The sequence below is a fragment of the Pristiophorus japonicus genome, chromosome 12 (assembly GCF_044704955.1).
Source record: "Pristiophorus japonicus isolate sPriJap1 chromosome 12, sPriJap1.hap1, whole genome shotgun sequence".
Lineage (NCBI taxonomy): Eukaryota > Metazoa > Chordata > Chondrichthyes > Pristiophoridae > Pristiophorus > Pristiophorus japonicus.
In genome coordinates, this window is record NC_091988.1 from 189,229,195 (window position 1) to 189,253,663 (window position 24,469).

General features: G+C 43.1%; 1 protein-coding gene across 11 annotated transcripts in view; it reads right to left on the reverse strand.

Annotated features, from left to right (window-relative positions):
• Nucleotides 1–8,344: 8,344 nt before the first annotated feature.
• ncoa6 (nuclear receptor coactivator 6) overlaps nt 8,345–24,469 on the reverse strand; it is an 86,549-nt gene continuing 70,424 nt past the window's right edge. For 9 of the 11 annotated variants that reach the window (XM_070896313.1, XM_070896308.1, XM_070896307.1 and 6 more), the window contains 4 exons: nt 22,552–22,617; nt 16,974–17,010; nt 12,112–12,269; nt 8,345–9,332 (listed from right to left, as the gene is read on the reverse strand). In XM_070896313.1, the coding sequence (XP_070752414.1) occupies nt 9,280–9,332; nt 12,112–12,269; nt 16,974–17,010; nt 22,552–22,617 (314 nt within the window). In that variant the 3' untranslated portion in view covers nt 8,345–9,279. The remainder of the gene's footprint in view (nt 9,333–12,111; nt 12,270–16,973; nt 17,011–22,551; nt 22,618–24,469) is intronic. The other 2 variants (XM_070896306.1, XM_070896303.1) reach the window with 1 other exon arrangement.

The following is a 24,469-nucleotide window of genomic DNA, read 5'->3' on the forward strand; positions in this document are numbered from 1 at the left end:
GGGGGGGGACCTACCTGGTAACCCTGTACTGTGTATTTGAGCCTCAGCATATTTCATCGCTGTGCTATTTACAAATGAACATGTTTTTACATCTAACCACTGAACAACACATCTTTTTAAAGGTATCTATTTCAGGTGAAACTCATTGAAAGGGATAACCCATAAATATTATTTTAACCAGCTGCATCAAATGGAGCTTAGTCCCAGGAAAGAAAGACTTGCATTTCCATAGCGCCTTTCATGACCACCAGACGTCTCAAAGCGCTTTACAGCCAGTGAAGTACTTTTGTGGTGTAGTCACTGTTGTAATGTAGTGAACACTGCAGCCAATTTGCGCGCAAGCAAGTTCCCACAAACAGCAATGTGATGATGACCAGATCATCTCTCTTTTTTTGTTATGCTGATTGAGGGATAAATATTGACCAGGACAGGTAAGCGCCGAAATAGGAACATAATATTCTTTAACTCCACTTTAGCCACAATTGTCACCTAATTCCACTCAATGGAGGTTACTTCAACTTTGTACAAATAAAAATACGGTGCTGGAAATCTGAAAACAACCAAAAAAGTGCTACTGAGTTCTGATGAAGGGTCACATCTTGTACTGTGACCTTTGGCCTTTCAGGTGCAGATCAAACTTCTGTGCCTTCCCAGCAATTTCTGTCCCGTTTGAAGTTTCTTTTCGAGCGACGGGCTGTCTCCTCCTGCCCACCCCTGTTGGTCAGCCTTGGGTTTCTCTTTTGTTGTTGTTGTTGCAACCTGTAGCTGCTCCTTGACTCTTTCCCCCATCCCCACCTCCACTCCCACCCTAAGCTTGTCACCAATACTAAGGGCGTGTGTCTCAATTCCTTTCCTTCTCCCGAGGGTTACATTCCTCCAGTTTTGAATTGACTGGTGTGAGGTGGAAAAGATTGTGGGGGTGGGGAGGGGGGTGATGCTTGTGGCACTGATTATGTACGTAGTGCTTGTAAGATGCTTTGATAAATATTCACGCTGCACAGTACCTACACTCGTGTAACGGGAGCTCTCCGCAGCAATTTGTATCTACCTACTAACCTGTACTGAATGCCTTTGCTATGAAAGAAGGCCCTGACACTACAGTCTGACTTCCGGATCAACCAAGTGTGGTGCTGAACTGATAAAGATATACAACTTTATTTTGTAACTGAATACATGTAAGTGTGTGGACAGTATTATAAATCTGTTAAATATAACACAAAGAACATTTCGAAGTATATGCTGTGCTGTTAGACCAGTGTTCTGAAACAGAATTGCTCGTCAATGACTGGGATGAGAGTGTTCTGCTGATGTATGTTTTCTTTGATTTAATTTATTTAAGGATATATGTGATGTGTGAGCCGCAGTTTTCCTTTCTAAACTACACAGCGCAGACTCTCTCAGGGATTACACGCCACAATGCAGTGTGTATGTGTGTGGGTTTTTTTAAAATTCAAGAATATAAAGTCAACATCCATATGGAATAAAAAGAATAGGAGGCTTCTGTATATATTTAGTTTGAACTTTTTGGGGACTTCTATTCATCACAAGGAGTTCAGGGTGGCTTATAAAATGATTATAGTAACATTACAAATAAATTGCTCTTTCAGGATGAAGATTGCTGTTGTTCAAATAAAGCAGCTTCATCCAGTGTAACATTATTTTCCAGACATGATCTTTTTTGAGAATCTGGATTAAATGAATGAATGGATTCACCCAGTCTGTCATATCAAAGTGTTGTAACTCCTTTGTACTTGAACAGTTAGAAAACAAACAGCACCGTATTTCATGGCTCTTGTTTTAGACTGATGTGTTTTTGTTCACTTAATGCGGAGTTTTGTCTGATTTACAAAATACGTGCATCCCTCAACTGCTTGGTCAATTTCTTTCAACGCGAGTCCTTGAATTGTGATCTTGCTTGGAATTGAGTCTGATCCCCCAAACCTCATCTCTGGAGGAGTTCATCTCTGTTAGGGTAAGGGGTGACCACGTGCAGTGTTCAGTCCTTTGTGCATCACGTTTTCAAAATGTTTATAGCCTGGACTTTTGAAGCAATACTTTTCTGGGGGAGTTGAGCTAATATTTCAAATGGCATCATCTGCTCCAAACCCCCAATTTGTGGGGTTAAAATATATACAGTCTGTTAATTCAAGTTGTTGGATAATTCAAAAAAAATAATAATTCAAAAAAAAACACCACAACTTTGACTATATCAAAAGTGGACTGTAATTTCAAAATCACAGAGAAATGATACAGCGCCATGTAATCCAGCAAGTCTGTTTTGGTGATTTTTCTCCAGATGAGGTACCTAATCTAATCCCACGCTCTTGCTTGCTTCCCGCATCCTTTTTAATGTTTTCCCCAAGGAAATCGCCTTCCAGCGTAATGTTCTTCCTCCCCCCACCCCCATACTGATGTTGTACATCTACACTATTTAAATGTAGAATGCTGTCATTCTGTTCAACAAGCGCCACCTACTGCACATTCGACGCTATTGTTTCAAAACAAGATTGCCAGATTACAATTAAAGCATATTAGAGTACAGGGTGGTGTCTTTTTAAAATTTTGTAGTTGTATTATAAATAAATGATTCTGCATATTCTACTGAGAGCAGCTATAGTGATCAGGCCACATTTTTTATTAACACAAGGCGGTATCCGGTTCCTTGTTCAAATTGCAATTCCCAGTGTATAGTGGTGTGTGCGTGTCATATATATATTATATATAAAATATATTTAAAATAGTTATACAGCTTGTATTCACCAGTAACTTACCTCTCATTATGTATTGACTGTGTACGTGCCTTCCACTCTGGGGATGGTGTGATGAGTTTTTAAATTGAGGCGTGTTATGTATATAATTATATATTTAAAAAAACAAAGAAATGGAGACTTGAGTAGCAACAGTAAAGTCCTATGCAAAAAAAAAAGGGGCAGCTTGTTTTTTTTGATTTTTCTCATAACTTATGTACGTTTTCAATTATTGGAAGTGTGAAATGTGTAAGTGGATTATGAGTGCGGCAGTGCTTCAACATTAATATTGTCATAGCCGCATGAGATGACTGTGGGAATTTCATTATTTTTCATAAAAGTTCACTTTTTTCAAAATGCGTTGTTCTGAGTCTTTCACTAAATGTTGGAAATGTGTTTAACGAATTTTTATAGTTCCCTCCCTCAAAGAATCGCAGAGCACAATGCCAATACAAAATCTCGTAATAGAATTTCACTTTTTCAGTCACACTATAAAGGAATCCGAGGGTTGTAAATCTATGGAATTCTCTGCCCCAGCGAGCTGTAGAGGCTGGGTCATTGAATATATTTGTGAGATACAGATTTTTGAGCAATAGGGAGTAAAGGGTTTTGGGGAGCAGGCAGGGAAGTGGAGCCGAGTTCATGATCTGATCAGCCATGATCTTGAATGGCAAAGCAGGCTCGAGGGGCCATATGGCCTACTCCTGCTCCTATTTCTTATGTTATGTCAATGGCCAATAGTTGCACAAGTGAGCTGTACAGGGGTTAAACCTTTTTAAAAGGGAGTATCATCACTAATTAATGGACCTGCTGAAGTTACTTTGCTGTGTTTTCATATCCTTGCTTCAGAGTGTGCTGCTATGTTAAAATCAAACAGCACAGGAGGCTGTTCAGTCCATCATGCCTATGCTGTATGTTGCCAGTATACATTTTTATTTAGTATGGTACAGCTGATGTAGCACCTGTGATCAAGACCTTTCCACAGGTTGCAACTTGGGTGTTGTTTTCCGAGGTTTCAATGCAGAGCTTTCAAGGTGGTATTTACTTTAAAATATATATATTTCAAATTATTAAAACTAACATTCCAAACGAGCAAGTTTAATAAAAAAAAAAAAAAAAAAAAATTGTTCATGGGATGTGGGTGGCATGGGCAGGGCCAGCGCCAGCTTTTATTACCCATCCCTAATTGCCCTTGAGTGGTTTGCTGGGCTGTTTCAGAGGGCAATTAAAATTCCACCACACATTGCAGTGGATCTGGAGTCACACATCGGCCAGACTGGCTAAGGACGGCAGATTTCCTTCCCTAAATGACAGTGAACCAGATGGGTTTTTAATGACAATCTGGCAGTTTCATGGTCACCATTACTGATACTAGCTTTTTAATTCCAGACTTATTTAATTAATTGAATTTGAATTCGCCAGCTGCTGTGGTGGGATTATGAATGCTTAGTTGCCGGATGATTTGTCCAGGCCTCTGGATCACTAATCCCATAACAACCACAGTGCTACCATTCCATTTTAGTTAGTGCAAGGCAGTTGTCAAGGTTTGCCATTTCATCTGGTGTCAGTGAACTTGGTTTATAGGGTGTAACACCTTGTCCCTCATCCCCCGACTGGTTATACTTTCCACAAACTGCCATTATGGTGGTGTGGCCCTCATCACTAGTCATAGTGCGGTCTTCCCCGTTACACCTAACTTTTTCCTCCCTCTAGCCCCTCTTTTTTTAAAATCTTTTTTTTGTCTACTACCCACTGAACCCCACCCAGAGATGCACTCCCCTTTTTTTTTTCCCTCCAACAACCTCTACAGACAAAATGGGATGATGAACGGCCTCCTGTGCGGTATAATTTTAACTTCTCTCCAATTCCCACGGTGAGCTCATCCCATCCATGAGACCCACCCCCTGCTTAGCAGGACCCTATTCCCCCTAAACTCATGACCACCCAAATTCCTTTCCTGGCCACATTGTAGCTAATATTTCAAATGGTTCCCGCTTCTCACGTACTATGCCCCTATCTTTCAAAGCTGTCGTCATTGGATTTTGTGGGAAGGGGTATGATACCAAAGAACCTGGCTCGCCACTGCACCAGAGTGGCTCTAACATGACCTCTCTGCCAACTTTGACTTGGTCAGCCACACCATCCTCCAAGATATTTCCAAGGCTGAACCAGACTGTTCACAACCTTGGTCATATTTGACCCCGAAATAAGCTTTCGATCACACATCCGCAGCATAACCAAGACCGCCTATTTCCACCTCCGTAACAGCGCCCATCTCCCACCCTTGCCTCAGCTCACCCGCTGCTGAAGCCCTCATCCATGCCTTTGTTACCTCTAGACTTGTCTATTCCAATGCACTCCTGCCTAGCTTCCCACATTCTACCCAACGTAAACTAGAGGTGATCCAAAACTCGACTGCCCATGTCCTAACTCTCACCAAGTCCTGCTCACCCATCACCCATACTCGCTGACCTACATTGGCTTCTGGTTAAGCAATGCCTCGATTTCAAAATGCTCATCCTTATTTTCAAATCCATATCTCTGTAATCTCCTCCAGCCTCACAGCTGCCCCCGCCCCCCGAGAGGACTGCACTCCTCTATTTCTGCCCTCTTGAGCATCCCTGATTATAATCGCTCAAACATTGCTGGCTATGCCTTGTGTTAACCTAGGCCCTAAGCTCTGGAACTCGCTACCGAAACCTCGGTCTCTCTACCTCTCTTTTCTCCTTTAAGACACTCCTTCAAACATATCTCTGATCAAGCTTTTGGCCACCTGCACTAATTTCTACTTTTGTGGCTTGGTGTCAAATTTTTTCTCTCTAACAGTGAAAAGTAGACCTTTCACAGGACTAAAGGTGCTATATAAATACAAGTTGTTGAGTCCCTTAAGGATCTATCCTTGGTCCCACCTCTTTCTCAATCATATGCTAGTCCTCCAAAGTCATGACCCACACATAGACTCATGACATCCAGCTTGTCCAACAACCAGTCTTGGATTAACTGCAATTTCCTGCAGGCAAACATCAAGACTGAAACCAGTGTTCATCCCGTCAAACTCCATGCCCTTCGCCTCTACTTCAGTGTCAAGACTGCAACAGACTGTTTGAATCCTGCATTGTCCTATTCGATCCTGAGCTTAGCTTGCAGCCCTATGTCTTCACAAAAACTGACGCCTCCTGCCCCCACCCCACCCTCCATCACAGCACAGCTGATGCTGAAACACTCATCCATACTTGATCACCTTCAGATCCACCCCTGCCAATGCTCTTGGCCAATCTATACTCTACCCTCTAAACTTATCACCTCAAATTCTCCCTACCTCTGACTCTGGCCTCTTGTACATCTATTTTGTTCACAAAGAATATATACTTTGGGGTAAAGTTGAGTGATGATGGAAGAGCAGAGCGATTTGAGGGTTCTTCACAGGACATAAAAAGCACCACCTCAAGTGGATGAGGTCATTTAAAAAAAAATTGACAATACTGGAATTTACAGCAAGAGGTGTAGAATATAAAAAGAGGTATAAAGGTGAATCTGCATAAAACCTTGGTAGGACCACAGTTGGAGTATTTCATACTCCACTATAGAAAGGATGTTGAACCAACAGAAAAAAGATACAGTAGTTCCAACAAAAAATAAGTGCTATATAAATGCAAGTTCTTCCTCTTCCACTGCTTTCAATAGTTTGTCTGGAAGCAAGGGTTTACACAAGAATTGGTTGAATAATTCGTTCTGCTTGCGGCAATACTGTATCTAAATGAGTCATTCAGGTTTCTGCCCCTGCCACAGTATTGAAATAGCTTGCATTAAAGTCACAAATGGCATCCTTTGTGACTGTGACAAAGGTAAACTATCTCTCCTCGCCCTTCTCTACTTGTCTGCAGCCTTTGACACAGTTGACCACTCCATCCTCCTCCATGTCATCGAGCTGGGTGGGACCACACTTGTCTGGTTCCATTCTTATCTATTTATTGTAGCCAGAGAATCACCTGCAATGGCTTCTCTTAGCTCTGGTGTCCCCCAAGGATCTATATGCTGCCTTTTGGCAACATCATCCAAAAACACCGTCAGTTTCCACATGTCCACTGACGTCACCCAGCTCTACCTCACCACCACTTCTCTCGACCCCTCCACGGTGTCTGAATTGTCAGACTGCTTGTCTGATAGCCAGTACTGGATGAGCAGAAATTTTCTCCATTGTTTTTGATCCCTGCCACAAACTGTGTTCCCTAACCACTGACTCCATCCCTAATACCCGTGAGCCTGAACCACATTTCAAAATCTTGGTAACATATTTAACCCTGAAATGAGCTTCCGACCACACATCCGTGGCATAACGAAGACTGCCTATTTCCACCTCCGTAACATCACCCGTCTCCGCCCCTGACTTGGCTCACCTGCTAAAACCCTCAGCCGTGCCCTTGTTAGCTCTAGACTTGACTATTCCAATGCACTCCTGGCTGGCCTCCCACATTCTACCATATGTAGAGGACATCCAAAACTCAGCTGCCCGTGACCTAACTCGCACAAAGACCTGTTCACCCATCACCCTTGTGCTCGCTGACCTACACTGGCTCCCAGTTAAGCAATGCCTCGATTTCAAAATTCTCATCCTTGTTTTCAAATCCCTCCAAGGCCTTGCCCCTCCCGATCTCTAATCTCCTCCAGCCCACACACCCCAGTCCCCTCCGCGATATCTGCACTCCCCTAATTATGCTGTTAAGCATCCCTGATTTCAATCGTTGAACCACTGGCTATGCCTTCTGTTGCCTAGGCCTTAAGCTCTGGCATTCCCTCCCTAACCCCCTCTGCCTCTTTAAGACGCTCCTTAAATCATACCTCTTTGACCAAGCTCTTGGTCATTTGTCTTAACATCTTATGTGGCCATGTCAAATTTCTGTTATAGACCTGTGAAGCGCCTTCGGATGTTTTACGACGTTAAAGGCGCTATATAAATGCAAGTTGCTGTTATAAAATGATTTTACAAATCTATTGCATTGCAACTCTGAAGGTGGAAAAGCGACCATTAAGAAAGTGCTCTCTCCCTTGTATTAGTCTGGACTCTGTCCTCTCAGAAATTATTTGCAGGATTGTGCTGAAGGAAAAAATTAATTTATGAAATGAAAGAGGACTTGCCGCTTTCTAATCACACCACCTCTTGCTCTCAAAAGCGGGACGGGATTAAAGGAACAGGATGGGGGTGGGAGAGAAAGTTGCTAAAAAAATCAAGTTAGCTAATTAAACAGCAACCTAAGCCTTACCTGCTTCAGTCACTACAATCAAGGCCACTGTTGAACTAAAATAGGCGAAAGGCGCAAGACAGACTAACTTGCTAGCAGGACCTCGGGCACCTGCTGGCTGTGGGAGGAGCAGCATTACTGAACGTTTGGGCAAAGTTACATCAGAGAATCCTCAGCCTACAACTTGCTCTGCTCCCTGAAGGAGAATTGTACAGGTGTATCTGGGTGAAGAATATAAATACACCAGTTGGAAGATCACAAGTAAGAAATTGCATTCTAATGCACCCAACATTCACAAGGTCAAACAAAAGCAGGTTGCCAAAAAGTGTACAATAAACAGCTATCCAGAGGTGTGAATTTTTTTTATAATTTGTATTTCTACATTGAATTTTATTCTGATACACAAGTGGGTTAAACTGTACATAGCTGACAAAACCTTAAGTAGCGTGATTGGGTGGAAGTATTGTTCTGTAGGTTGGGTTTGAGGGGAGTCTGAATTATATTACTTGAGTTAGCCAACAACCATTTGTCCAATCCACCTAAAATAAATTCAGATTACTGTCTGGTGCTTAGTATTATCTGGGTAATGCTCGATAGCAGACCCTGCAGCGGTGATTATTCATCCTCACTATTTCCCCATTCACAAAACTCAAACTAGCTCTGTCTGCATTGCCACTACAATCTCATTGTCCGTGACACAGAGACATCCAAATCTGGCAGAGCCAGACTGGCTCCAGAATTGAATTCCGCTCCACTCCGCCCCCTCCCAGAATAGATACAAATGAGCTTCCCAGAGTGAAGAGAAAGGGAACTGATGTGTGCGAGCGTGTAATTAAAGTGAAATCACTGTGTAGACTAACTGGAAAGGGATACTGCTTTAGACTCAACTATCCAGTGGAGATGGGCTTTATTTCACCCCGATACAAATATTCACATACAGTACTTAAGACTTAAACACTCACTTCAACACAGTCAGTAAATACCAAATTAAAAATAACATACTACATTCTAACAAGGTTTGTGACAGTGACAAAAGCTGGCAATTTACTTTAGCTTTGCAACAGAAATTACCAGTAGTTACTTTCCACTTGGGCTTTACTGGCTGCACTATAGGTTTTTACCTTGTTAAACAGTTTCAGGATTTAAAGAACTTTTTTTTTTAAAGTCACATTTCAGTGGGACAAATATTAAAACAGTCTTCTATACACAATCTCAGGCTAGAAAATTAGCTTGGAAAAAATTATTTAAATTCACAAACATTTACACTTCACAGGTTTACAATTGTGAGATTTTTATTTGGATTTCCTTCGTTTTGTCTGTGTGGGGCTGGTGCCGGTACTGGTATCTAGGAGAGAAAGGAGGGAAAGACAATGAGCCCATGTTTGTTTTTAAAAAGCAGATATTCCGAGATTGCTCAATTATTAAACGCATTCTGAGGCGAGTGTCTATCTTCCTGACTCCCCAAAGCCTTTCCACCATCTATGAGGCACAAGTCAGAAGTGTGATGGAATACTCTCCACTTGCAGCTTCAACAACACAAGAGGCTCGACACCATCCAGGACAAAGCAGCCCACTTGTTTGGCACCACATTCACTCCCTCCCATCACCAACGTAACGTGGCTGCAGTGTGTACCATCTAGAAGATGCACTGCAGCAACTTGCCAAGGCTCTTGGGCAGCACCTTCCAAACTCGTGACCTCAACCACCTAGCAGGACAAGGGCTGCAGGTGCATGGGAACACCACCACCTCCATGTTCTCCTCCAAGTCATACATCATCCTGACTTGGAAGTATATCGCCGTTCCTTCATCATCGCCGTTCCTTCATCGTCGCTGTGTCAAAATCCCAAACTCCCTCCCTAACAGCACTGTGGGAGTACCTTCAATTACACGGACTGCAGCGGTTCAAGAAGGTGACTCACTACCACCTTCTCAAGGGCAATTAGGGATGGGCAATAAATGCTGGCATTGTAGCGACACCCACCTTCCATGAACGAATAAATAAAATACATTTTTTTACCCAATACACATCGGTGGTACAGTCCAAGAAAATACCAGGTTCAATCCGCAGACTAGCCCGAGTTACATTACTGCAGTAGGAGTACGGCATAACAAGTAATTTATTGTGCAAAATGCTTTCAGACATTTCGATGTACTATATAAATGAGAGTGTTACAATAATTGCACCCTGGCCCAGAGATGTTGAAGAAACCATGTTCACAGCACATCGAGATCTGCTAGAAGTCGCAGGACGTGGATGTTGGGTGATGATGGGATTGGGTTTGGCTGGAATGCCCCAGATAGTCTGAGAGCCCGGCAACGCTCATTGCTTAGGCTCACACATGAGTAATGGCCTCTTGGTCAAGGTGCCTTGGAAACACACTCCAGCACAAGTCAGATTTCAAGAAAAAACTGGGCGGATAAAATTATATTCTTCGTAAGCAGTACAAAATCCAGTGCAGAATTCTTAGCTTTGGTCTACTTTGCGCCTTAAGGGCAGGTTTCATTTTATTTGTAACATATATGTGGCAGGACGGAGCTTTGAAAAAATGTGAACATTTCAGGACTCTTTTCTTGCAAGCATAAGGAGTCAGTGCCTAATTAAATACTAAAGTTAGTCCACTCAGTGCTCTCCCTCCTAAGGTGCTCCCGTTTGCCACCCAGCTTTTCAAAGTGAAAGCCTTCACCACTAAGTTAAGTAGGCATCATCTAAACATATGGTATCTCTGCATATATACTTGTAACTATTAACGTAAATGTAACAAACACTCGCTGTAGAATACAGCACCCCGCCCGCCATCAATACATTTCACACTTTACTGCTGATGTGAAAATTAGAACATTGTGTATGCTCACTGTACACTGCCCAGAGATGAAGTTGAACTAACACGAGTCCAAGGCTCCATGTTGGCTCCTGTCTTCATGTCCCTGTCCCCCACTGGTTTTGCGAGATCAATAATTGCCACCCACAGCAAGACTGTTGCTGGGAACAGTGATAACTTGGTGCTCAGACCCAATTTCTCCACCCGCTTTCCCTCCTCTCCTGAGCAAGCTGACACAAGCTGGGACATACCCACCCACCACCTGGCTCCTTACACAAACTCAACATTTATTTGAGAGTCTAAACAGGGAGGGGCGGTAATGGCCCAAGGGGGAAGGGGGAAGACGCCACAGCGCAATACCATTACCCAACACCCACACATGTAGACTATTTAAACCAGAGTGGGGGGAAAGGTTAATGGACAACGAACAGGGGGCCGGGGGGGGGGGGGGGGGGGGAAATTCATGGTTGATCCTTACCCCCACTTCCCAACCCTAGAGGGGAGGAAGTTGTTGGGGGGGGGGGGGGGGGTGGCGGCAATGGGGAGGCCAACTGCAGCTGTCGTAACTGAGATCAGATGTCTTAGCAAAGACTTGTAAAAAATATTCATTCACGGGATGTGGACATCACTGGCAATGCCAGCATTTATTGCCCATCCCTAATTGCCCTCGAGAAAATAGTGGCGAGCCACCTTATACAAGTGAGTGGCTTGCTAGGTCATTTATGAGGACAGTTAAAAGTCAACCACATTGCGGTGGGTCTGAAGTCACATATAGGCCTATAAGGATAGCAGATGTTGTTCCCTAAAAGGACCAGGTGGGTTTTTAACGACAATCTGGTAGTTTCATGGTCACCATTACTGATACTAGCTTTTTAATTCCAGATTCATTTAATTAGCTGAATTTAAATTCCCCAGCTGCCGGATCATTAGTCCAGGCCTCTGGATTACTAGTCCAGTAACATAACCACTATGCTATCGTACCCAATACAGAGTATGTCTGGTCTGGTAGTACACAGGACAGTGCTATAGTCAGTAAAGCCTAGTGGTACATGGGGCGTCTCATGGTGTGTAAGGCCTAGTGGCACATAGGTGTGTACAGACTGCTGGTACAAAGGCAGTCCCTTTACCCACGTAGTCATAGGGAGAGCCCTGGACAAATAGTTTTAATAAATATTTCTAAAATCAGAAAGCTCTGCTCAAATAAAATTGAATCCACTATCCATCTTCATTTTAGGGAATGAAGTCAGAGCAGCCACCTGCTAAAGTACCACAAGCCTGGGAATATTAATAAAACAACGCACTACCTTTTGCTCCCCCTGTTGAAGAGCCCGGTCGCGAAGGCCTCTTCCGCTGTCCATTTTCAGAAGATTCCTGAAGGGATGAAGCCTCCTCACTCTCCTTTTCAGTCTTTACATTTCTTCTACTAGGGCTCCTGGATTTTTCTAGATTGTTTTTTGCTTCACTGCCATTAACAAAATAGGTGAGAATTATTCCTCCGTTTATAAACAGACATTTTTAATAGATAGAAGCAATCAACACGAGAAAAAAAATAATTTTAAGGCTTTTTTTTTAAGATTACAAAAGAAAGACTTGCATTTCTATAGCGTCTTTCACAATCACTGGACGCCTCAAAGCACTTTACAGCCAATTAAATACTTTTGGAGTGTAGTCACTGTTGTAATGTAGGAAACGCGGCAGCCAATTTGCGCACAAGCAAGCTCCCACATACAGCAATGTGATAATGACCAGATAATCATTTTTTTTATTATGTTGATTGAGGGATAAATATTGGCCAGGACACCGGGTTAACTCTTCTTCGAAATAGTGCTGTGGGATCTTTTACGTCCACCTGAGGGGGCCTGGATTTAACGTCTCATCCGAATGACGGCACCTTCGACAGTGCAGCACTCCCTCAGCACTGCACTGGAGTGTCAGCCTAGATTTGTGGCGCTCAAGCCCCTGGAGTGGGACATGGACCCACAACCTTCTGACTCAGAGGCGAGAGTGTTACCCACTGAGCCACAGCAGGCAGAAAAACAGTGTTAGTCCAGAACAGTACACACATTACCAAAATCTACTGCTGCTTCCTGCTCTAGTCTTAAAAGCAATCGATCACCTCTGATTTTCATGTAATCAAGGCCAGACCTGTTACTTCAACAATTTTAGCCAATATTTGGTTCAAAAAAAAAGTAATTTTAGTACAATGGCCTCTACTAACATACTGTGCCAAAGAATGGGTAGGACTTGGGTCCTCTCCAGAGGATGCACAACAGAAAATAGCACCTCATTACGAGATAGCAGGCCAGATACTTAAAGGGTTGACGGTAGATAGGCAATGGCAGACATTTAAAGATCACATGGATGAACTACAACAATTGTACATCCCTGTCTGGCATAAAAATAAAACGGCGAAGGTGGCTCAAATGTGGCTAACAAGGGAAATTAGGGATAGTGTTAAATCCAAGGAAGAGGCATATAAATTGGCAATAAAAGCAGCAAACCTGAGGACTGGGAGAAATTTAGAATTCAGCAGAGGAGGACTAAGGGTTTAATTAGGGGGGGGGGGGGCGAATAGAGTATGAGAGGAAACTTGCAGGGAAAAGCTTCTATAGATATGTGAAGAGAAAAAAATTAGTGAAGACTATTGTAGGTCCCTTGCAGTCAGAATCAGATGAATTCATAATGGGGAACAAGGAAATGGCAGACCAACTGAACAAATACTTTGGTTCTGTCTTCACTAAGGAAGACACGAATAACCTCCCGAAAATATTAGGGGATCGAGGGTCCAGCGAGAAGGAGGAGCTGAGGGAACTCCTTATTAGTCAGGAAATGGTGTTAGGGAATTTGATGGGATTGAAGGCCGATAAATCCCCAGGGCCTGATGGTCTGCATCCCAGAGTACTTAAGGAAGTCATTTTCCAACATTCCATGGACTCTGGATCAGTTTTTATGGATTGGAGGGTAGCTAATGTAACCCCACTTTTTAAAAAAGGAGGGAGAGAAAACAGCGAATTATAGACCGGTTAGCCTGACATCGGTAGTGGGGAAAATGCTGGAATCAATTATTAAAGATGTAATAGCAGCACATTTGGAAAGTGACAGGATCGGTCCAAGTCGACATGGATTTATGAAAGGGAAATCATGCTGGACAAATCTTCGAGAATTTTTTGAGGATATAACTAGTAGAGTGGATAAGGGAGAACCAGTGGATGTGGTGTATTTGGACTTTCAAAAGGCTTTTAACAAGGTCCCACACAAGAGATTAGTGTGCAAAGTTAAGGCACATGGTATTGGGGGTAATGTATTAACGTGGATAGAGAACTGGTTGGCAGACAGGAAGCAAAGAGTGGGAATAAACGGGTCTTTTTCAGAATGGCAGGCAGTGACTAGTGGGTACCCCAAGGTTCAGTGCTGGGATCCCAACTGTTTACAATATACATTAATGGTTTAGATGAAGGAATTGAATGTATTATCTCCAATTTTGCAGATGACACTAAGTTGGGTGGCAGTGTGAGCTGTGAGGAGGATGCTATGCGGCTGCAGGGTGACTTGGACAGGTTAGGTGAGTGGGAAAATGCATGGCAGATGCAGTATAATGTGGATAAATGTGAGGTTATCACTTTGGTGGTAAAAACTGGAAGGCAGATTATCTGAATGGTGACAGATTAGTAAAAGGGGAGGTGCAACGAGACCTGGGTGTCATGGCACATCAGTCATTGAAAGTAGGCATGCAGGTCCAGCAGGCAGTAAAGAAAGCAAATGGCATGTTGGCCTTCATAGCGAGAGGATTTGAGTATAGGAGCAGGGAGGTCTTACTGCAGTTGTACAGGGCCTTGGTGAGACCACACCTTGAGTATTATGTGCAATTTTGGTCTCCAAATCTGAGGAACGACATTCTTGCTATTGAGGGAATGCAGCGAAAGTTCACCAGACTGATTCCCGGGATGGCAGGACTGACATATGAGGAGAGACTGGATCAACTGGGCCTGTATTCACTGGAGTTTAGAAGAATGAGAGGGGATCTCAGAGAAACATATAAAATTCTGACAGGATTGGACAGGTTAGATGCAGGAAGAATGTTCCCGATGTTGGGGAAGTCCAGAACCAGGGGTCACAGTCTAAGGATAAGGGGTAAGCCATCTAGGACCGAGATGAGGAGAAACTTTTTCACCCAGAGAATTGTGAACCCGTGGAATTCTCTACCACAGAAAGTTGTTGAGTCCAGTTCGTTGGACATATTCAAAAGGGAGTTAGATGTGGCCCTTACGGCTAAAGGGATCGGGGGTATGGAGAGAAGGTAGGAGTGGGGTACTGAAGTTGCATGATCAGCCATGATCATATTGACTGGTGCAGGCTCGAAGGGCCGAATGGCCTACTCCTGCACCTATTTTCTATGTCCCCCAAAGGCTGCTCTTCCGTACCTCTCCATTCTCTTGGCTGAGGGTCGAATGAGATTTAAACACAAGAACATAAGAAATAGGAACAGGAGTAGGCCATATGGCCCCTCGAGCCTGCTCCGCCATTCAATAAGACCATGGCTGATCTGATCATGGACTCAGCTCCACTTCCCCGCCCGTTCCCCATAACCCCTTATCGTTTATGAAACTGTCTATTTCTGTCTTAAACTTATTCAATGTCCCAGCTTCCACAGCTCACTGAGACAGCGAATACCACAGATTTACAACCCTCTAAGAGAAGAAATTCCTCCTCATCTCTGTTTTAAATGGGCGGCCCCTTATTCTCAGATCATGCCCTCTAGTTCTAGTCTCCCCAATCAGTGGAAACATCCTCTCTGCATCCACCTTGTCAAGCCCCCTCATAATCTTATATGTTTCTATAAGATTACCTCTCATTCTTCTGAATTCCAATGAGTAGAGGCTCAACCTACTCAACCTTTCCTCATAAGTCAACCAACCCCCTCATCTCCGGAATCAACCAAGTGAACCTTCTCTGAATTGCCTTCAAAGCAAGTATATCCTTTCGTAAATATGGAAGCACCATCCAAACTTGTAAAACTGGCAGCAATGACTTTAGATCCATCTGTGTTCCAAATCCAAGCTCTAAAAGGCTGATATGAATGATAAGGGCTTCCTTTGACTCTGCCAGAACATATGGCCAGCTGAGGATTAAAGCTTCCTGAAATGGAAGCTAAAGTGCTTTTTAAAAATAATCAAAACAATCACTGTTGGTTTTCTTACTAATTGTTTCAATTCAATCAATAAAAGTAACCAAAGAAATGAAAATTCAAAGTCAATTTTGTTCTTTAAAACAAAATCTATAAATTAAGAATTCAGAGCAATCCAACATCGAATTTAATAATCTACATGTTGGTAAGCTCCCAATCTCCGCTGGACTACCACCAGTGGCAGACAGTGAAGCCAGGTACTTCCCTTCTCTTATAGAGAGAATTCATTATAAGGAGACCACCAGAGTTCAGGCTGGTAGTGAACACATTTCTTTTTCCCCCACCCCGGCCCTGCTGACTGGAGAATAGAGTGCCTCATGGGAACCGGGGAGAGGGGAAGGAAGGAATGAAAACTTTAAAATAAATTGGGGTGGGGGGGAGGAGAAAAGAGGATCATAAATTTCTGACAAAAAGTCCATTTTGGCTCTATTGGCTCATTTTATGATCAAAATCTTTCTGAAGAACTAAAAGCTTCATTTTCTAAGAGGATACACAAAGATAGGCATTGGGTGTGCAGCTTGATCGCTTAGGTACTGTTGCTTCAATTATAACCCATGAAAAGTTCTAAAACCTAAGGATCTTTGAATTTTTTAAAATAAATAAACAGACGTTAAACAAATTAAGACACGCTTCAAACTTAAATAGTATGTGCATGCTATTAAACCAAACTGGTGTGCCATTACGTACTGAGCAAAGGTAAAGCACGGTTTATAACTGTGACTCCCCACAGATTTCACACGCCTACCATTGCTGGCTCAATTGTATTTGCGGGAACCTGGAAGTCAGTTGCCTCTAGGACAACACGCAAGTCATCTGCGCCCAAATTTAATGAGGAAAATTTAAACCATAGCGTTCTACACTAAAATTTCCCATCAGTAATCATTTTTTTTAAAAACTGCAAATTGCAAGTGAATCAATGATGTGGGCACCTCTGCCACAATGAATCTTTTAAATTGACTAATAGCAGTAGTATATACTCACCTCTGACCCGTTTCATTTCCAACATTTAAGTCCTCTCCTGCATAAAAAAGCCCACAAATTGATTAATGAAAACAAGGCATTTTTAACTGAAGTTTATTTTAAGAACATATTTACAGTTGTGAACTAATCATCCCATCCACGAGAGAGAGCGAAAGGAGAAATTTAAAAAGTGAGAAAAATAGGGACAAAAGAAAAGAACAAACTTGCATTTATATAGCACCTTTCACAACCTCAGGGTGACCCAAAGCGCTTTACAGACAATGAAGTACTCTTGAGGTGTCGTCACTGTTGTAATGTAGGGAGCATGGCTGCCAATTTGAAAGTATAGGGTCCCACAAACGGCAATGAGATAAATGACCAGATAACCTGCTTCAGTGATGTGGATTGAGGGATAAATATTTGCCAGGACATCAGGAGAATTTCTTCCATCAATAGTGCCATGGGATCGTTTACATTCACCCAAAAGGATAGACGGGGAATTAGTTTAACGGTTCATCTAAAAGACGGCATCTCAGACAGTGAAGCACTCACTCAGCACTGCATTGACGTGTCAGAATACATTATGTGCTCAAGTCTCTGGAGTAAGGCTGGCCTTCTGACTCAGAAGTTAGAGTGTCATCTAAGTCAAGGTTGACACCCATGATATAATAAAGGAAGAGCGCCAGGCCCTGCAACATTGTGGGCTGCCCCGACGTGTGTGAAAACATCACCGCAGGTCAGGGCTAGAAATAGAGCTGGAGCGCCAAGCCCTGGAACATTGTGGCGGAGGTGTGGTGAATAAGGGTACGGGGCCCAGAAGAGCAGAGGGCCCAGGGGCAGCACGGGCCCTGCCCACACTGCGATATGTGTGCGCACTAGGTCCGTGCAGCAGAGCTGGTCTCCAGTCATCCTGGTTTAACCCTTGCCACTGGATAAAGGCCGAGCTCTGTCAAGCCCGTGTGGTGGCTGACGTGAGACGGTCACCACACGTTAAAGAAATCCATGCACAGGCATCTTCCACCCCCTCAATTGGAGTTCAGGGCTGGAATATCAGGTCCTTCATTGAAACATCTGTGAACTCTTGTGGAAGCAAGTCATCCTCGTTCGAGGGACTGCCTATGATGATGAATAAAGGAAAACGAGCAGAATTTTCAGGCGATAGTTGGGGCAAGTCATTTATTTTACTGTCGTGGGACTTTTTACACAAAATTGCAATATTGGGACAACGATTTGCAATACATGCCACAAGTGCAAAACCTCTGAGGATTTGTTGTGGGATTATGCACCATGTCAAATTACTTGCCCCAGCAATAACTTCTGCCTATGTATCTTGAGTTGGTTTGCTTTTGAGCGTGTGCAGATTACCACTAAAACAATTTCAGTGTTGTTCCATGTTAAACACACTTGTTAAAATTGCTCATCAAGAACAATGGTTTACACTGACTAAGCAGGTCAAATTCCATTTTTATTACATGGTATTCCAGTAGTTTTACTAATGTTTTTGGGAATCTCATTCGATAGAATCAGAGAAAGATATGGCACAGAAGGAGGCCATTCAGTTCATCGTGTCTGCGCCGGCCGAAAAATAGCTATCCCGTCTAATTCCAGTTTCCAGCTCTTGGTCCATAGCCTTGTACGTTGCAGCACTTCCAAGTACTTTTTAAATGTAATGAGGGTTTCTGCCTCCACCACCCTTTCAGGTAGTGAGTTCCAGACTCCCACCACCCTCTGGGAGAAAAAGTTCTCAACTCCTCTCTAATCCTTCCAACAATTATTTTAAATCTATGCCCCTGATTATTGACCCCTTTCTGCTAAGGGAAATAGGTCCTTCCTACCCACTCTATCTAGGCCCCTCATAATTTTACCTCAAATAAATGTCCCCTCAGCTTCCTCTGTTCCAAATAAAACCACCCCAGCCTATAAAATCTTCCCTCATAGCTAAAATTCTTCAGTCTTGGCAACAGCTTTGTAAATCCCCTCTGTACCCTCTCGAGTGCAATTACATCTCATCTGTAACGTGAAGGCCAGAACTGCATGCAGTACTCTAGCTGTGGCCTAACTAGTATTTCATGCAGTTCTAGCATAACCTCTCTGCTCTTATAGTCCATGTGTCGGCTAATAAAGGAAAGTATCTCGTATGCCTTCTTGACCACATAAGAACATAAGAATTAGGAACAGGAACATAAGAATTAGGCCATCTAGCCCCTCGAGCCTGCTCCACCATTCAAAAAGATCATGGCTGATCTGGCCGTGGACTCAGCTCCACTTACCCGCCCGCTCCCCATAACCCTTAATTCCCTTATTGGTTAAAAATCTATCTATCTGTGATTTGAATACATTCAATGAGCTAGCCTCAACTGCTTCCTTGGGCAGAGAATTCCACAGATTCATAACCCTCTGGGAGAAGAAATTCCTTCTCAACTCGGTTTTAAATTGGCTCCCCCGTATTTTGAGACTGTGCCCCCTAGTTCTAGTCTCCCCGGCCAGTGGAAACAACCTCTCTGCCTCTATCTTGTCTATCCCTTTCATTATTTTGAATGTTTCTAAACTCCAACAAGTAAAGACCCAGTCTACTCAATCTATCATCATAAGGTAACCCCCTCATCTCTGGAATCAGCCTAATGAATCGTCTCTGTACCCCCTCCAAGGCTAGCATATCCTTAAGTAAGGTGACCAAAACTGCACGCAGTACTCCAGGTGCGGCCTCACCAATACCCTGTACAGTTGCAGCAGGATCTCCCTGCTTTTGTACTCCATCCCTCTCGCAATGAAGGCCAACATTCCATTCAACTTCCTGATTACCTGCTGCACCTGCAAACTACCTTTTTGGGATCCAGATTAAAGTTTAATTTGTTTTAATTGCCGGTGCTTTTAGTGTCCCCCTTCCCTTTTATAGGGGGCACTGGGGAAAATTGTGATTTTAGTGCCCAAAAAAAAAACCAAAAAAAAAAGAAAAACACAAAAAAAAAACCAAAAAAAAAGGGGGGAAAAAAAGGGCCTTGAAAAAGTCTGGAGTGTCACCCAGGTCGGGTGGCACCGTTTATTGTTTTTATGTTTTCACAGGTGAACTCAAAAGAGTTTCATGCACAAGGACCCCCAGGTCCCTCTGCACCTCAGCATGTTGTAATTTCTCCCCATTCAAATAATATTCCCTTTTACTGTTTTTTTCTCCTAAGGTGGATGACCTCACATTTTCCAACATTGTTATTCCATCTGCCAAACCTTAGCCCATTCGCTTAACCTATCTAAATTTCTTTGCAGTCTCTGTGTGTCCTCTACACAACCTGCTTTCCCACTAATCTTTGTGTCATCTGCAAATTTTGTTACACTACACTCTGTCCCCTCTTCCAGCTCATCTATGTATATTGTAAACAGTTGTGGTCCCAGCACTGATCCCTGTGGCACACCACTAACCACCGATTTCCAACCCGAAAAGGACCCATTTATCCCGACTCTCTGCTTTCTGTTAGCCAGCCAATTCTCGATCCATGCTAATACATTTCCTCTGACTCCGTGTATCTTTACCTTCTGCAGTAACCTTTTGTGTGGCACCTTATCGAATGCCTTTTGGAAATCTAAATACACCTCTATCCACCATGCCCGTTATATTCTCAAACAATTCCAGTAAATTAATCAAACATGATTGCCCCTTCATGAATCCATGTTGCATCTGCTTGATTGCACTATTCCTATCTAGATGTTTCTTCCTTAATGATAGCTTCAAGCATTTTCCCCACTACAGATGTTAAACTAACCGGCCTATAGTTACCCGCCTTTTGTCTGCCCCCTTTTTTAAACAGAGGCGTTACATTAGCTGCTTTCCAATCCGTTGGTACCTTCCCAGAGTCCAGAGAATTTTGGTAGATTATAACAAATGCATCTGCTATAACTTCCGCCATCTCTTTTAATACCCTGGGATGCATTTCATCAGGACCAGGGGACTTGTCTACCTTCAATCCCATTAGTCTGTCCAGCACTACCTCCCAGCTGATAGTGATTGTCTCAAGGTCCTCCCTTTCCACATTCCCGTGACCAGCAATTTTTGGCATGGTTTTTGTGTCTTCCACTGTGAAGACCAAAGCAAAATAATTGTTTACAGTCTCAGCCATTTCCACATTTCCCATTATTAAATCCCCCTTCTCATCTTCTAAGGGACCAACATTTACTTTAGTCACTCTCTTCCGTTTTATATATCAGTAAAAGGTTTTACTATCTGTTTTTATGTTTTGCGCAAGTTTACTTTCGTAATCTATCTTTCCTTTCTTTATTGCTTTCTTAGTCATTCTTTGCTGTCGTTTAAAATTTTCCCAATCTTCTGGTTTCCCACTAACCTTGGCCACCTTATACGCATTGGTTTTTAATTTGATACTCTCCTTTATTTCCTTGGTTATCCACGTCTGGTTATCCCTTCTCTTACCGCCCTTCTTTTTCACTGGAATATATTTTTGTTGAGCACTATGAAAGAGCTCCTTAAAAGTCCTCCACTGTTCCTCAATTGTGCCACCGTTTAGTCTGTGTTCCCAGTCTACTTTAGCCAACTCTGCCCTCATCCCCTTTGTTTAAGCATAGTACGCGCGTTTGAGACACTACTTCCTCACCCTCAATCTGTATTACAAATTCAACCATACTGTGATCACTCATTCCGAGAGGATCGTTTACTAGGAGATCGTTTATTATTCCTGTCTCATTACACAGGACTCATTACATAATGCCGCTTCTTGCAAAAATGCAGCCCAGTGGCCCCGTTTATAAGATTTCTTATTATGGGTCTGGATTTCTGTCATAGCTCCACCATTTAATCCTAACGATGGCCAAACAGCCCCATAAAAATATGGCCTCATGGTTTCTACAAAATTCATTGAAACCCATAATAAACGAAACCAATCAGCTTCTGAATGAATGGTACCCATGCTAACACTAAATTTCCAAAAACTATTTCATAATCAGTCAGGGACAAAGAAATGGCAATAGGACAGAACCCACCAGCTTGGGCGTCAATGCACCTTTTCCCCCTCTGGTTAATTTCTTCCCTGAAGCCAATGGCTTGTGCTGGGTTTTGTTCCACAGGCGCCAGTCACCCTTTAGTATCTCACCCACATTGGTATTATTCATGCATCATTGTCAGTGAGTGTTCGGTGGCTATCCTACGGTGGAGGATATCACTGCTAAACTTGTAGTCCTTACTCGATGTCTGTCACCCACATACTGTCTACCAGGAGGTTTGTTGGCAAGAAACTGCCAGCAGGAATCCTAGCCCGATTTGTTTCCTCCCATAATTCAGGGGGTTTTGCTAAACAATTCTAGTGCTGCCTCAGCTGAGATCAGCTAGCTCAGCACAGACCAGAGACCAAACCTGGAACCTTGCACATCTGCATGGCTCAGAGATGGTGACCGTACCATTGACCCTTCAGGGAAGCTCTCGTGTGTGTTTCTTTTTAAGTAACTGGACATCGGTGTTGAATGTTAAACTGCCAAGTTAATTTGTAATTTAAAATTCATGCACACCATTACAAGAAAATGAGTGGATGCTAAGGATCATACCATAATGAGCATTCAAATTTATTTGGTTATTTTACTAATTCGATTGCAATTATCCTACCGTTTTTCACAATGGTCCCTTGTTGCACAGTACTGGGCGACACTTGTTCTGGAACAACTTGAGCTGCTGAAAACAAAAAAAAAGAAAATAATATTCTTAGAGAATATACCTGGGAGTCATAATTGGGCAGTAATCTTGCAGAGGTGTACAGACACCAAGATTATAATATTTATACCACTACCGTATGTGAGGAAGGAACAAACACTTGCAATTATATAGTGCTTTTTACATCCTCAGAACGTCCAAAAGTGCTTCAGTCATAGAAGTACCTTTGAGATGTAGCCACTGTTGTTAAAGTAGGCAAACACAGCAGCAATTTGCATACAGCAAGGTCTCAAACGGCTGCATATAATGACACCACTATTCCCGGCTAGAATGGAGATGATTGGGCAATTATAGAATCATTGGGCCCGAAATTGATGACCCGACCGCTGGCTGCCACTGAGTTTTCTCGGCGGTCTCCCAGTTTTTTCGGCGCTCTCTCCTCCGTGCGAGATTGGTGAGGCCCTCACGCCGACAGTTTGAGGTGGGGAGCATCCGCTGGCATGTGCCGACGTTCAACGCCGAAAAAAGTCCTCCGGCCCAAGATTCATCCAAGCAGTCCTCCACTCTTGCAGGAGAAAAGACTGCCGCGTGGAAGCAGGTCTTACCTGGATGGTAGGTATGAAGACCGGCAAGAAAAGGTTAGTGAGATTTTTTTAAATTCTTTTGCAGCGACTTTGTTTAAAAGGGTCCTCTGAAGGTTTTGTGATGTTTTGTTTTTTATTTATTGAAGATTTTTTTGTGTGCGTTCCCCCTCCCTGGGCCAGACTCCAGCCTCGGTGTAACTTTCTCCAGGATTGCATTTGCCGCCCAGAATCGACGTGTAATGCCCATTTTTTCCGTCAGGCGCTTTTCCCCTTCTTTTTTCACCAAATTTCCATCCAAAGTACCGTTAGGATCTTAACGGTCTTTTCAACGGTAAATGGGCGGAACTTGGCTTTGATCAAATTGGCGCCCATAGAAATTTACAGCACGGAAGGCCATTTCGGCCCATTGTGTCCGCGCCGGCCGACAAAGAGCTATCCAAACTAATCCCACTTTCCAGCTCTTGGTCAGTAGTCTTGTAGCATGTCCAAGTACTTTTTAAAATGTTGCGGGTTTCTGCCTTTACCACCCTTTCAGGCAAAAAATTCTCGTCAATGACACCTGGAGACTGCACTGCTGCAAGTGACTGGGATTGATTTTACGCGCATAATTTGTTTTATGTGATTGCAAGTCCTGTCGTAAATCCCGCCCCACTTCCAACACATTACTGGCAGAGTGTCTTGTTGACACCACTGTGTCAGCCAAAGATATTAATGACCAGTTAATCAGTTTTAGTGGTGTTGGTTGAAGGATGAATTGTTTGTTAAAGGATAAATATTGACTTTGGTTTAACATCTCATCTGAAAGATGGAGCCTCCAGTAATACAGCACGCTCTCAGTACTGCACTGAAGTTTCAACCTAGATTACATGCTCAGTTATGTGTAGAATATATACAATGAACTTTACGGGGTGCTTTACTTTGTATAGGGCCATTCAGCCCCTCGAGCATGCTTCGCCATTCAATGAGATCATGGCTGATTTGCGACCTAACTCCATATATTAATAACTTGTATTTATATAGCGCCTATAACGTACTAAAATGTCCCAAAGCGCTTCACAGCAGTGTTACAAGACAAAACAGGTAAACTTGACACCGAGCCATAAAAGGAGAAATTAAGGCAGATTACCAAAAGCTTGTTTAAAGAGGTAGGTTTTAAGGAGCGTCTTAAAGGAAGAAAGAGGTGTAGAGAGGCGAAGAGGTTTAGGGAGGGAGTTCCAGAGCTTAGGGCCCAAACAGCTGAAGGCACAGCTACCGATGGTTGAGCAGTTACAATGAGAGATGTTCAAGAG